This window comes from Mytilus trossulus, chromosome 4, assembly GCF_036588685.1.
Source record: "Mytilus trossulus isolate FHL-02 chromosome 4, PNRI_Mtr1.1.1.hap1, whole genome shotgun sequence".
NCBI lineage: Eukaryota > Metazoa > Mollusca > Bivalvia > Mytilida > Mytilidae > Mytilus > Mytilus trossulus.
In genome coordinates this window covers 40,075,792-40,089,415 of record NC_086376.1, presented here as the reverse complement: position 1 = coordinate 40,089,415, position 13,624 = coordinate 40,075,792, and the positions used below count along the sequence as shown (strand labels likewise).

Below are 13,624 nucleotides of genomic sequence, written 5' to 3'. Positions count from 1 at the left end.
GAGAACGAAAAAAATAGCTATTTTTTTCTATTTGTAAAGGAGCATAACTCTTGAACGATTAAAGTGACGCCAACAAATTTGAACTTGATTTGTTTTTGAGGTATGTAATTAGAATCTCAAAATGTGCCACAGTATGGCTTACCAATATAAATCTTTGTACCAAATTTCAAGAACAGTTTGGCAATCCCGAGACAAAAAGGCAGAAAAACACTTGGAAACAGAAAAAGACAGAACAAATATCAGTATGCTACTTTTCTTGATCACTTATCAAGAATTTATAATCCCAAAACATTCAATCTTTTCAATACCAATGAAAGCAAACGAGTCCTCAAAAATTCAAAAAGCTCATTAAATAAATCACATGAATATGAATATATGATCTCTATAACAATTTTAATTATACAGACAACAATATAAAATGAGTTAACATAATCTTTCAGTAAAATTTGACATTTGAACTGGGATAAACTATTTATATAGCTGTTTTAATAAAACACCTGCACAGCTTAATATAATATTTAAAAAAAATAAAATATCTTTAACTATCATTTTTATTTCTATCTAGTCCTTGACAGGAATCACCACAGTGTACTAGATATAAGAATATTTTCCTCTTTATTTTTGACAAAATGTTTCTTCAGACTCAATGTATCCATAGTTGTATAAATTGATAGACATAACAGTCAACTTTCTAGATGCTTTTTCAGGTCCAGAACTCTTAGAGAAAGCACTGTTGTGATACCTGTTGGGTTATTAATTTATGAAACAAGTACACATCAATTGCAGGTTTCAGAATATAAAGAACTATGGGTAATTCTATTTTTTGCATCCCATAAAGAAAAAAAAAATGTCACAACATTTTGGTTACCCTTTCGATAATATTACCCAGAATGTATTGTATACTAAAACAGTGAATTCACCATTACTAGAAAGATATTTGAATGTTCCCAAATACCTATCTGTCATAATTTACAGATTATTGACTTCTGTTAAATTATACCGCTCGGGCATGTAGCCAGGAATTTCCAAAGGGGGGGGGGGTTTGTTGGACTCACAAACAAGACTTTAACAGTAACAATTCCAACAGAATATTGACTTTAACAGTGCTTATTTGTTTTCAAAGGGGGTTCGTCCGCTAGCTACTATTATAATGTGAAGAATGTGTAGTTGCAGTGATTTATACTTAATTTTGAAACTACAGCCTTTAATTTCCCAAATCATAAAGAAAACTAATTTTAAGTAAATAAACCATTAAACTTTGAGTTTTGTGATATACAATTTGTCCCATGGTATATCTGCAGGTGCATCATTGCTGGCATGGTGATGAAAGTTTTTAACGACCTTGACTGGCTAAACAGCCCTTGCAAGGTCTGCATTTTTAATAAACTAATGTTGCAAATCTCTCTAAAGCAGGTGACATTAAGATGTTTTGACTGTTTCTGTGACCCTTTTGCTCTTTTGTTTTTGCTGCTCTCAAATGTATGCAGTTTCCAAATTCTTATACAAAATAAAATTTGTATAATGCAATTATGAAGAATTTATCAATGTATAACACTGCTAGATCATGATACCCTAACAATGCTGAGCATACTGAGACATTTGAAGAGATATAACAATGGAATATGTAATTTAACCTTTCAAGTATTTAAAAGTCCTAGTCAGCTAGTGTGATCAATACACAACTACCAGTTCCTGTATAATATGGGGGGTTATCTCAGAAACAACATAAAGGAGAATATCAAGACATACTAGGTTGTATGGGAAAGCACAGGCAATATTGTCTTATGGCATGCAAAAGAAAAAAAATCCTTCTATCCTTGGTCTCATACATTTACTTTAGAATGACATTTATCATGATATATTGATAATTTACGCTCATATAAAATTGACAAAATATGATGAAATGTACAATGTTAACCTATAACTTTCAAAGCTGAAATCTTTTGTTTCAATAATGATTATTTATTTCAGTAAGTTAATTTGTGATAAATAAACCAGCTTTGAATGTTCCAGTAATCATTAAAACATCAGTCAACAAGAATTTCCATGTTAACCGTAACAATAAAGCATCATATCAACCCTCATGAGTTGTCTCCCCATATAGAGAGAAATAGTCCAGACAAAATGAAGGATAGCTATGATTCTTTCACAGATGACATTAAATGTAACTGTTTACATATAACATAACTAATTTCACAATATCATCAATATGTTGCAGCTCCTTCCTGTTGAAACTTTTTAGATTCAAACTTTGCTATAATTCTTTCTAGTTGTCTCTTAGCTTCACATTGAGGGAAATTGTCCATATCATAATATTGAGGTGCTATTGCAACTAACCTACAAAACAGAACAAAATCATTGTTAAATAAGCAACATATAAGATTATATAATGTCGGTACAAAAGAAACTTGATTTATTTCAACTAGATACCAAAAATATCAGTTGTGTCATAATTACAATCACTACAAGAGTATATTTTGTGCTTAAATCATAATGGAGAATACAAGAAAAAAAAATTGTAACTGTCCTTATGAGATTTATCAATGATAACTGTGGACCAGCTGTGGTGAATCTCCACAAAAAGGTCAGATGACACATTTTTGAAAGCTTCAATGTTAATGCTTCACTCTCTGTTTTTCAAGAAAACTACTTTTCAAACAAGAGAGCAATTTTGATTGGAATTGTATTCCTTTCTTAGTTTTAGCATACTTTTCTAAAACAGATTGTCATATATTTGCCTTTGCTTAAACAAATATGTATCTTAGTTTTGAGACTATCAAATTTGTTTACCATTGAAATATTATCAATTGTCAAGCCTTTCTTTTGGTTTTTGTTTTGATCTTCTTTCAATGAAAATCTTAATAAATATCATATCAGTTTAATAATTTTTGCTATATACATTATCCGTACCATTCAGGTTTGACATCTGAGACTGTACGTATATAATTCTTTGTAGTCAATACAAATTCATTGTAAAGCACCCATTCTGGTTTGTGATCGAGACATGTTGAAGGATGAAGCTGGACAACTTGGTTGTCTTTTACTGTAAGATAATGTCCTGTCCTTTCTAAATGTGCAACCTAAAGAAAATGCATAAATACATGAATGAGATTTACAAATATACTGGTTCTAATACTCAAATTAACATTAAAAAGCATTTTTTTAAACATAATTGAACAGAAAAAGCAAAGCTATTACAAATCAACTTGGGACTGATGATTTTGTTCAGAAAAGACAGATATGTGGGTTATATAGATCAATTACTTAAATAAAATATTTGGAACTCGACATTAAGATAACAACAATTAATCTATCTTTTTTCTGTTCTGGCAACATTTTCATTGGCATTTGTGATTAGTTTTTTTTAATAAACAGTGTCAAAAAGCTTGATTGAATAGGAAGGAACAATGACTAGACTAAATGAGGTTTATACAGTATACTATTATACAGTAACATTTTCAAGACATGCTAAAACACAAAAATACTGATTATATTTTAACCGATTAAAATTGGAAAATTGATTCTGAATCTAAACAACTGTGTTTGTATATTATTTTTTTCAACTATTTGTTTATACAAATCCTATGAGCAATTGTATTTTATTATTTTTTACTTAACAAATGGTTTGTGTATAATTCTGACTATTGTGCTTTGTTTATTTTTCTCTTCAAACCAAATAAAGGAGTCTAATGAAAATGGTTTTAAGAAAAAAATTGTTTGACCACGTCTTACACCAATCAACAATCCATAAGGAAGAATAGCCTCTTGTTTCTCAAAAATTAATAAAAGGAAGTGTATTTTACCTGCATGAAAAATCCAGACACCAAAGCCTTTCTGATATTGATGTAGTAATCCCGGCTCGAAAAGTCTGTACTTGTTCGTCGTAAATTAAAGCGGTCCATAATTCTGGCCAACTGTTGTCTCACGTTATCTGCACTCTTCAATGATCTGTAGTTCACAAAGTTGTCATAACACCACTGTGGATCTTCTTGACCTACAGTGAAACAAATAAACAATTATTTTGATCAGCTGAAAACATTAATATATATTCAATCCAATCAACTTTATGTAATAAATATTCTTAACAGTGTTTTCAGATTGACAAGAGATTTTTTCATCTTAAAAACTGTTTGTATTTTTACTCTTTAGTCAGCTTGTTTCTTTGACACATTCCCCATTTTCATTCTCAATTCTATTTATAGCTATAGCACTTGGCTTATCATAATATGAGTTAAAGAAAAAGAAAGATGTAAATAAATACAAATTATGGGCTGTCAGAGTGCATCAGAAGCATTTTTAATAAATTATCATTTTTATTACCCTTCTAAAGCAGTTGTGCTGGTTCTCTGCAATGTATTGTGCTCTGGTAACAAGAGTAACAGAGACAGAGGTGTAAGAATGCATTTGACCACCTCACTACTCCCTGACCCCAATTCATACAATTTGTATACAATAATACGTAATGTGAATGCAAGTTGAATTTTTTACTCCACTACCCTCAATATCATTAGAATATTAAATTATAAATTAAAGAACATAAAATTTATGTATTTTTTCAACTTACTTTGCTTAAAGGCATGGTACACATTTAGCAATGTCAGGTGGTCTCCATCTATGTGTGCAAATCTCATCTTGGCTTCATCAGCTGCTTTCTTAGCTTCAGTGGGTCTCACAAAGCACTGTGGGACTAAACAGGGTGGATGCGGTAGGGGCCAGACGGCCCATCCCCATCGCCATTAATCATCATACATGTAGTCAAAACTAAAAGCAAGCCATAATGTTATCCAGAGCACCCGGTTTCTAAGAGCTTCCTTTAACATTTAACTTGGTGCCCTGGACGAAACTTTATCCAGAAATATTTATAAGTATGAAAACTCTAAACCAATTTTATCTTTGATCAGTTATAGTATAAAGTAATATCATTATTTTTTAAGCTTTAAAATGAAAATATAATGACAAATTTGAAATTATGGATGTAGAATTCAATTGATAAAATAAATTAATTATAAAACATCTACTACCTGACAACATTGCTGTAATGGAGAGGATTTCATTGGAACATCCAAAATCACAACTGGCTATGACCATTTTAGCTAACTGTGGGTCAAGTGGAAACTCTGCCATCATTGACCCAAGTTCTGTCAGCTCTCCATCATCATCTAAAGCTGCTAAGTAATTTAATAACTCTAAAGCTCTCATTAAAGTTTCTGGGGCTGAAATAAAAAAAAAAGTATTGAGTTAATAATAAGTTTTTCAATTTAATACTTAATTTATTACTTTACATCTTATTTTCCAATTTTAGTTGGCAAAAAAAAATTTCCCTGCAATTAAACTATAGCTTATTTTTCTGCATATTTTTTTTTTTTTATTCTTGGCTTCAAGCCAAATATTTCATCATGTTTTAATGTTTCAATCAAATTGAAAAGGCTGAATCAATAAATATGTTTGGAAAGATAACAACATTTATTTTCGACCGCAAATTTCTTCATTCATGGAAAAGCGCAAATCAAAGAAACAGCACTTTAACTAGAGTTCATCTCAAGGTCACATGGAAGCTTTCAATAGAGAGCCAAAGCACAACTTACATTTTTTAAGATCTAATAATAAAAAATTTACCTGGAGGATCCATGAAATCAAAATGGACTAAATCATCAATTCCAAGCTTTTTCAACTGTAAAACAACAGATCCAAGATTTGATCGTAAGATTTCCGGGTATGTATTGTCTTGCATTTCCTGTTTATAAGCCTTCTCTGTATATAGACGGAAACATTTTCCTGGTTTTGTACGTCCTGCTCTACCAGCTCTCTGCTGAGCACTGGCTTTACTGATGGCAGTTACAAGTAATGACTCTACTCTGATACGTGGATTATATACCTATATGTAGAAGTTACAATGTTTAGAACTATTTTCACATATTAACAATTATTAGGTCCATTTTATTGCAAACCAAGAAATATTAAATGGTTTTTTATGCCGTTTTACATAAGGGCCACACTATCATTCATCAGTAAGCATTTGTTTTACTTTGAGCTTTCTTATGTTTGAAAAAAATATAATAAAAATAATATAATATATAAATTTTTGTTTTTATTTTTTTATTTCTTTCTTTCAGTCTTTACAATGTATCTTACAATTTGATGAACTTCAATAAAACACTTACTTTCTGTTTAGCAAATCCTGGATCTATGACAAAAACAACACCATCAATTGTCAGTGATGTTTCTGCAATATTTGTTGACACAACTATTTTTCTTCCAATGGCTCCATTAGGCTTGTTAGGAGGTGCTGGCTCAAAAATTCTCTGTTGTAGATTTGGTGGTAGTGTAGAATATAAAGGTATACATTTCATGTCTCCAACTTCTGGTCCAAGATTTTCAACTTCTCTCTGTATTCTCTTGCAGGCTTCATCTATTTCCTACAATTAAAAAATATCAAATATTCATGATATTATAGCAAGCACCAGATCTAAGCCAGTTGTGCAACAGATTTGCAAAGAAAAAAAAGAAAACAATTATTAAAGACTTTGTAGACATTCTTTTGGGCATTTATTTCCCACAGTTCTTCTAATATTAGTTGAGCACTTGATATTTTATGACGGTACAATGTATGTTTTTTTTTTAATGAGAATCTTTTCTCAACCAGCAGTGTAGCTTTTCCAGGGAAAGCCTACGTGTAGTTCTTATAATAAAAACATCATTCATGTTTCTGACGAATAACAGTTTAAAAATTCTGTAATATTTCAATTATAGATAAAAAAGATTTGCCATTTTTCAATTCAACTTTAATCGAATTTGAAAACATTCAAAATAACCTAAATACAGAAACTAGAGGCTCTAAAGAGCCTGTGTCGCTCACCTTGGTCTATGTGCATATTAAACAAAGGACACAAATGGATTCATGACAAAATTGTATTTTGGTGATGGTGATGTGTTTGAAGTTCTTACTTTACTGAACGTTCTTGCTTCTTACAATTATATCTATAATGAACCTTGCCCATTAGTAACAGAGAAAAATATTTGGTAAAAATTTACATAAATTTACAGAGTTAATGGAAATTGTTAAAAATTGACTATAAAGGGCAATAACTCCTTAAGGGGTCAATTGACCATTTAGGTCATGTTGACTTATTTGTAGATCTTACTTTGCTGAACATTATTGCTGTTTACAGTTTATTTCTATCTATAATAGTATTCAAGATAACCAAAAACGGCAAAATTTCTTTAAAAATTACCAATTGGAGGGCAGCAAGCCAACAACCGATTGTCCAATTCATCTTAAAATTTCAGGGCAGATAGATATTGACCTGATAAACATTTTTATCCCATGTCAAATTTCCTCAAAATGCTTTGGTTTTTGAGTTATAAGCCAAAAACTGCATTTTACCCCTATGTTCTATTTTTAGCCGTGGCGGCCATCTTGGTTGGTTGACCAGGTCACGCCACACATTTTTTAAACTAGATACCCCAAAGATGATTGTGGCCAAGTTTGGATTAATTTGGCCCAGTAGTTTCAGAGGAGAAGATTTTTGTAAAAGATTACTTAGATTTATGAAAAATGGTTAAAAATTGACTATAAAGGGCAATAACTCCTAAAGGGGTCAACTGACCATTTCGGTCATGTTGACTTATTTGTAAATCTAACTTTGCTGAACATTATCACTGTTTACAGTTTATCTCTATCTATAATAATATTCAAAATAATAACCAAAAACAGCAAAATTTCCTCAAAATTACCAATTCAGGGGCAGCAACCCAACAACAGGTTAACCGATTCATCTGAAAATTTCAGGGCAGATAGATCTCGACCTGATAAACATTTTTACCCCAGGTCAGATTTCCTCTGAATGCTTTGGTTTTTGAGTTATAAGCCAAAAACTGCATTTTACCCCTATGTTCTATTTTTAGCCGTGGCGGCCATCTTGGTTGGATGACCGGGTCACGCCACACATTTTTTAAACTAGATACCCCAATGATGATTGTGGCCAAGTGTGGTTTGATTTGGCCCAGTAGTTTCAGAGGAGAAGATTTTTGTAAAAGTTAACGACGACGGACGCCAAGTGATGAGAAAAGCTCACTTGGCCCTTCGGGCCAGGTGAGCTAAAAACCAAATCAAGTATTTAACTTTCAATTCAACTCTCCATCTTATTTTTGAAAGATTGCAGTTAGGTATTTACTCATATACTTACTTTAATATCATAATAAATACCTAAGTACCAGGTGTGAAACTTAACTTTAAAATACTATCATATCTTAATGTAAAATGAAATAAAGCTAGATCATGAATAAGGTATTAAATGTACCTCCTGTCCTGTCAAAAAGAGCAGACAATCTCCAGCCATCTCTTCACACATATGGATCTGTATAACAGTTCTGATGGCAGCCTCCAAGTAATCTCTTTCTGGTTCTGGTGTGTAGAAGATCTCCACAGGATGTGTACGACCAGGTACTGTCATTAATGGTGCATTGTCAAAATAATGCTGGAATAGAATAGACATTATATATATAAGTGATAGTTTTTTTTATGAACATGATCTGATTGCAGAGAGTTGACAAGGACTTTGTTTATTAAATATTCATAAAGAAATGAGCCCCTGAGGTGTGTTTTCATGATTTATTAGCATATCTGCCAACTGAGATGATTTAGATGAGAACAACCAGACTTTGAATAATCATCAATTTTTGGACAATGAACATCTGTTGAAGTCACATCCATAGGGTACTGTCCAAAAGTTCTTTTCAGAATAAACAAGTATGGGACATAAAACTTCTTGAGATGTCAAATTCCAATTCCAAAGTTCATTCTTAGTGTACAATGTCAGGAATAAATAGAACAACTCTCAAACTACTTGAAAATTGTGTTGTAATTTCAATTACAGTAATCCCAATGAATTGTTTCAATAGTAGCAAGGAACAGAAGACAATATGGGTAAACTTTTTTATGTATAGCTTACAAGGCTGATTGCATGATAAATTAGAGCATTGCTTTACTATGTGCCTAGGAGTAAAGTACATATCTTACTCTGAAATCTCACAGATGTTATTCAGAAAACTGGAGACAGATAGTAATTTATTTCTAAAATCAAAGAAAATTTTCAATTATTTTGGTTGAACCATTGTAGTTTTGTAACAACCCCTGCAATAAATTTTGATAATTACTGTTAACAGAACCTTAATATTTGCGTTGTAATAAAATTCTAGGATCACTTTTAGGGTTTAGGATATTCTAAAACAGAAATTTTGAAGGGTGTTTATACCTGAAACTTTCCAGCATCCAATGTAGCACTCATAATGATGATCTTCAAGTCTTTTCTTTGTTTACTGACTTCCTTTAACAAACCCATTAATATATCTGTGGCCAGTGTACGTTCATGAGCCTCATCAAGCATGACTATCCCATAATTCTCAAGTAAAGGGTCAGACATAGCTTCTCGTAACAACATACCATCTGTCATATATCTGTTAATATACATATTCAATTGAAAACTCCATAGTTTTTTTTATATAAAGTAAACCAAGAAATCATACCCAAAGGCTAAAAGATTCTTAATTGTTTTGTAAAATTGGATTCAGGTTTGAGCATTCAAAATTTTATCATGAATAGATATAGGAAGATGTGGTGTGAGTGCCAATGAGACAACTCTCCATCCAAATAACAATTTAAAAAGTAAACCATTATAGGTTAAAGTACGGCCTTCAACACGGAGCCTTGGCTCACACCGAACAACAAGCTATAAAGGGCCCCAAAAGTACTAGTGTAAAACCATTCAAACATGAAAACCAACGGTCTAATCTATATAAACAAAACGAGAAACATGAAGGCTGTTTAGTATAAAACTAACACATTTTCATATTGGACTGTGCTTGATTATGAATAATTAAAGTAATATATGTACTGTTCTGCAGACATGAATAGGAAGTGCAAATCCTCAATCTCTTTAGTAAAGTTACAAGTATAGGTAGTGTTAAAGGGCAGACAGACAGTCAAGGGGTAACTAGATCTGCTCTCATTCTGAACTCTGCTTTTTGATGATATAATGAGTTCAGATATAATTATATTGTCTGCCATTTTCTATGCAGTCACGTAAATTGGAGCTTAATAGAATATCTGACTCGATCAATTCAGACAATCAAACAATTTTTTAACCATTTAGATAGTAAAAACTACTCAATCATTTTTTCCAGCAGATAATTGATTTTGAAATAGCATAAGTATGCATTTTTTTTTACTGTTTCAGTTTCTTTACCAGTCCAATTTCATTTATTTCTTACTTTAATAAAGTTCTTGATGATGTGCAGTCTTCAAATCGTATACTGTATCCAACCTCTGACCCCAGGCACACATCCATTTCCTCGGACACACGCTGTGCTACAGACATAGCTGCTACTCTCCTAGGCTGGGTACAAGCTACACCCTTCTTATTGAATCTTGCTCTGACCCATTCCAGACACCATTGGGGAATCTGCATGAAATATATATCATTTTATACACAATGTTTATTTTGAAATAATGAGATTTCAGGATTAATCTGGCATTACTGGCAACCAGAAAAATTTGTTTGTATTTTTATTTTATGGCATCACTATTTTTCTCTATGTAAAAATTTCATACTTGACTGAAACTATTTAAATCAATATATAAGAGTCCAACACAGTTAGGAAAATTCTTTTATGACCTCTATTTCCAATGATTATTGAAAAATTCAAAATTAACTGATAGAATCTTAACTAACATGTGTTTAAATTACCAAACCAACCCTAGTTCAACCCTAGTTGGTACCTCCTCCCCCCCCCATTTTGTTTTGCCTATATATCATCACTGACTCCCTGATAATAGATATATCTTACCTGAGTTGTTTTACCAGAACCTGTTTCCCCTACCAATACCAAACACTGATGTTTTTCTAGTACATCATGAAATTTATCTTTGTATTCCCATACAGGCAGAAGAGATCTTTTGTTGAATAGTTCAAAGAATCTGGGTGTATATGGCATCCCTGTTAAAAGAAACATTAATGATGAGGCCAAAATAAAAAATAGGTTTGTTTGCCCAAACGCTACCTACCCAGAAAAAAGCTGCCTACTCAAATTCTTTTATTGTCCTGATTTGAAGAAGTTTTTTTTTAATCAAATAGGCATGAAGACTTACTAACATCTGATACTTCAATTTCTTTTTTTGAAATAAAAAAAAGAAAATGCCTACCTACCTACCCACTGTCTCAACCTTTGGGTAGGGTTTGGGCAAACCAAAATATTTTTAAGTGTGGCCTGATGTAAGAGTTTTCAATACACATTTTTGTTGAAGGCTAGCCAAAGCCCAACTTTAGCTGCAACATTATTTTTTTTGCTGTGCTGAAGACCCATTTCTTGCTTTGAGCAGTTTTTTTTAACTCTTTGGTCAGGTTGTTGTCTCTTTGACACATTCTCACATTGGTAAAAATGTAATCAATTTTCTTCAATATTTTCATTTTCAAGGCTATATATAGTTAACTTCTTTATAAACCTAAGCTGCTTAACAAAATGATGTGAAAACATTTTAACTAAATGATACAGTATACAATGGTGTAGGAACTTCATTTTACCTGTAAATGGATTCATCTTAATTGTTGGTTTTTGTATATTGAACTCCTCAAATATACTTTTTGAAGGTTTATCATCTTTGGACATGTTTTTATCCATTTCTTCCCTGTAATAGAATGATAATAAGTAAATTAAAGAATGAATGATTAATGTCATAATTAGGTTCTTAAATGAGACTTAATTAAAATACTATGCTTAGGCAAAAAAATAAATAAAAGTGTGTTACCTTTTGCATTTTCTTAAAATATAGGATCGATATATCTTTTCTTTAATACTCTTTTCCTACCATCAATCTCATCATAAAGTTCTTTGATCTGTTGTTCATATGTTTGTGAATTTGAAACCAACCTGATATATATCAGGTTAATGCCAAATTATGGTTTTATTTATCAAGCAATTCATTGTTAAATACATAACTGCCTATATAAAATTTAGAATGGAAATGGTTTATGTTTTTATAAATATAATATCATTCACAGTCACAAAACAGTGTTACAAACAACTCTTTATAAAATGAGGCGACTTTGGGCCTTGCTCAAAGAAGATTTTTTGAGGGATTTCCATGGATGAAAATTGAAAGATAGAGGAACAATTTATGTATGTGCCTGTTTCAAGTCAGGAGCCTGTAATTCAGTGGTTGTCGTTTGTTTGTGCGTTACATGTTTGTTTTTCGTACATTTTTTTACATAAATAAGGCTGTTAGTTTTTTCGTTTGAATTGTTTTACATTGTCTTATGGGGCTTTTTATAGCTGACTATGTGGTATGAGTTTTGTTCATTGTTGAAGGCTGTACGGTGACCTATAGTTGTTAATGTCTGTGTCATTTTGGTCTTTTGTGGATAGTTGTCTCATTGGCAATCATACCACATCTTCTTTATTATATTCACCATGACAAAATCTTGTGTCAATGTCGAGGAGTGATAAAAAAAATATGTCCTTCCTTCATTTCTATGTAAGGAATGGTGACCAGGCTGGTACATGTATATTAATTATTTTATTTACTTCAATAAAAATTGGCAAATATTTACATTAATTGTCATTTATAAAATCATTCCAATGTCAAGCCTGCATTGCTCCACCTTAGTTAAAATGATCACATTCTGTCCTTGTGGGTCACTTCATTTCCTTGCAACTTTGGTATTGGTATAAAGAGCTTAAAAATGGGTTTGATATTTTTATTACAGTCAAAGTCAGCAGTCATGGACAGTCACTGGTATCAACGATTTGCAGCATTAACTACAAATGTATAGTCACCGTCAGCTGACATTTGTAGCAGTTATCAGTAAAAATAATCTGAACTATCAACCACACTCACTCATGATATAGTTTTTCACATTCCACATAAAGCGCAGGAAACTTTATCACATCAATGAAATGAACATTACAGGAAACTCCAGAAGTGACGTGTGTCATACGTTAATAAAAGATCCTCATAGAAATGAAGATGGTGGAATAAAAATGGAAAACATTTTGAAAAATGTGAAAGTTAGGATTATTACAGTGCGATCACTTATAAGGTAGGTCAGTAGTGTTTTTCTCTTGACTATTTATGAATGGAATGTAAAAAAACTATCTCTCGAGTGGACGCGATTAAAAGTCTAGATTATTTTTAAAGATAACCGCTACAAATTTTAGCTGCAGCAACTATACAAGAATTTTTAATAGGGTTTGTAAAACACTGAGGAAATAATTTGGAGGGCAAACAGGTTCTCTGACAAGTACAGAAAAGATTTATGAAGAAAAGGGGGGATAATGTCTGATTCGGCATGCGTTGTGCGCTACTGTGGAAATGTTCAGATTATAGTGTTATAGTTTATACGTATTCTACAGTTAGAGAAATGAACCAAGACAAATATGTATCTTAATATATTGAATGGGGCAAAGGCTGACATGACTTCACAGTTGGCATACCGTGTACGTTTTGGCAAAGAGTCGCCAACGTCGATTCTGTGTCTTTTCGACATTTTGTTGTTACCCTATTAAATGCAATACGGCAAGACATTTGGTTTTACAACTAAACGCAAGGAAAAACCAAGAGAGATCAGAA

At 31.9% G+C, this 13,624-nt stretch overlaps 1 protein-coding gene across 1 annotated transcript; it reads right to left on the bottom strand.

Moving 5' to 3' along the window:
• Positions 1-374: 374 nt before the first annotated feature.
• Positions 375-13,574, bottom strand: LOC134715287 (putative pre-mRNA-splicing factor ATP-dependent RNA helicase PRP1). Its single transcript, XM_063577389.1, has 13 exons — positions 13,489-13,574; positions 11,580-11,683; positions 10,846-10,994; positions 10,270-10,460; positions 9,255-9,456; positions 8,301-8,477; positions 6,162-6,416; positions 5,617-5,875; positions 5,022-5,213; positions 4,565-4,687; positions 3,804-3,994; positions 2,911-3,080; positions 375-2,337 (listed from the first exon to the last, which is right to left on the bottom strand). Exons 1-13 carry the CDS (start codon positions 13,539-13,541, stop codon positions 2,205-2,207), a joined length of 2,199 nt encoding a protein of 732 aa, XP_063433459.1. The 5' UTR covers positions 13,542-13,574; the 3' UTR covers positions 375-2,204.
• Positions 13,575-13,624: the final 50 nt, after the last annotated feature.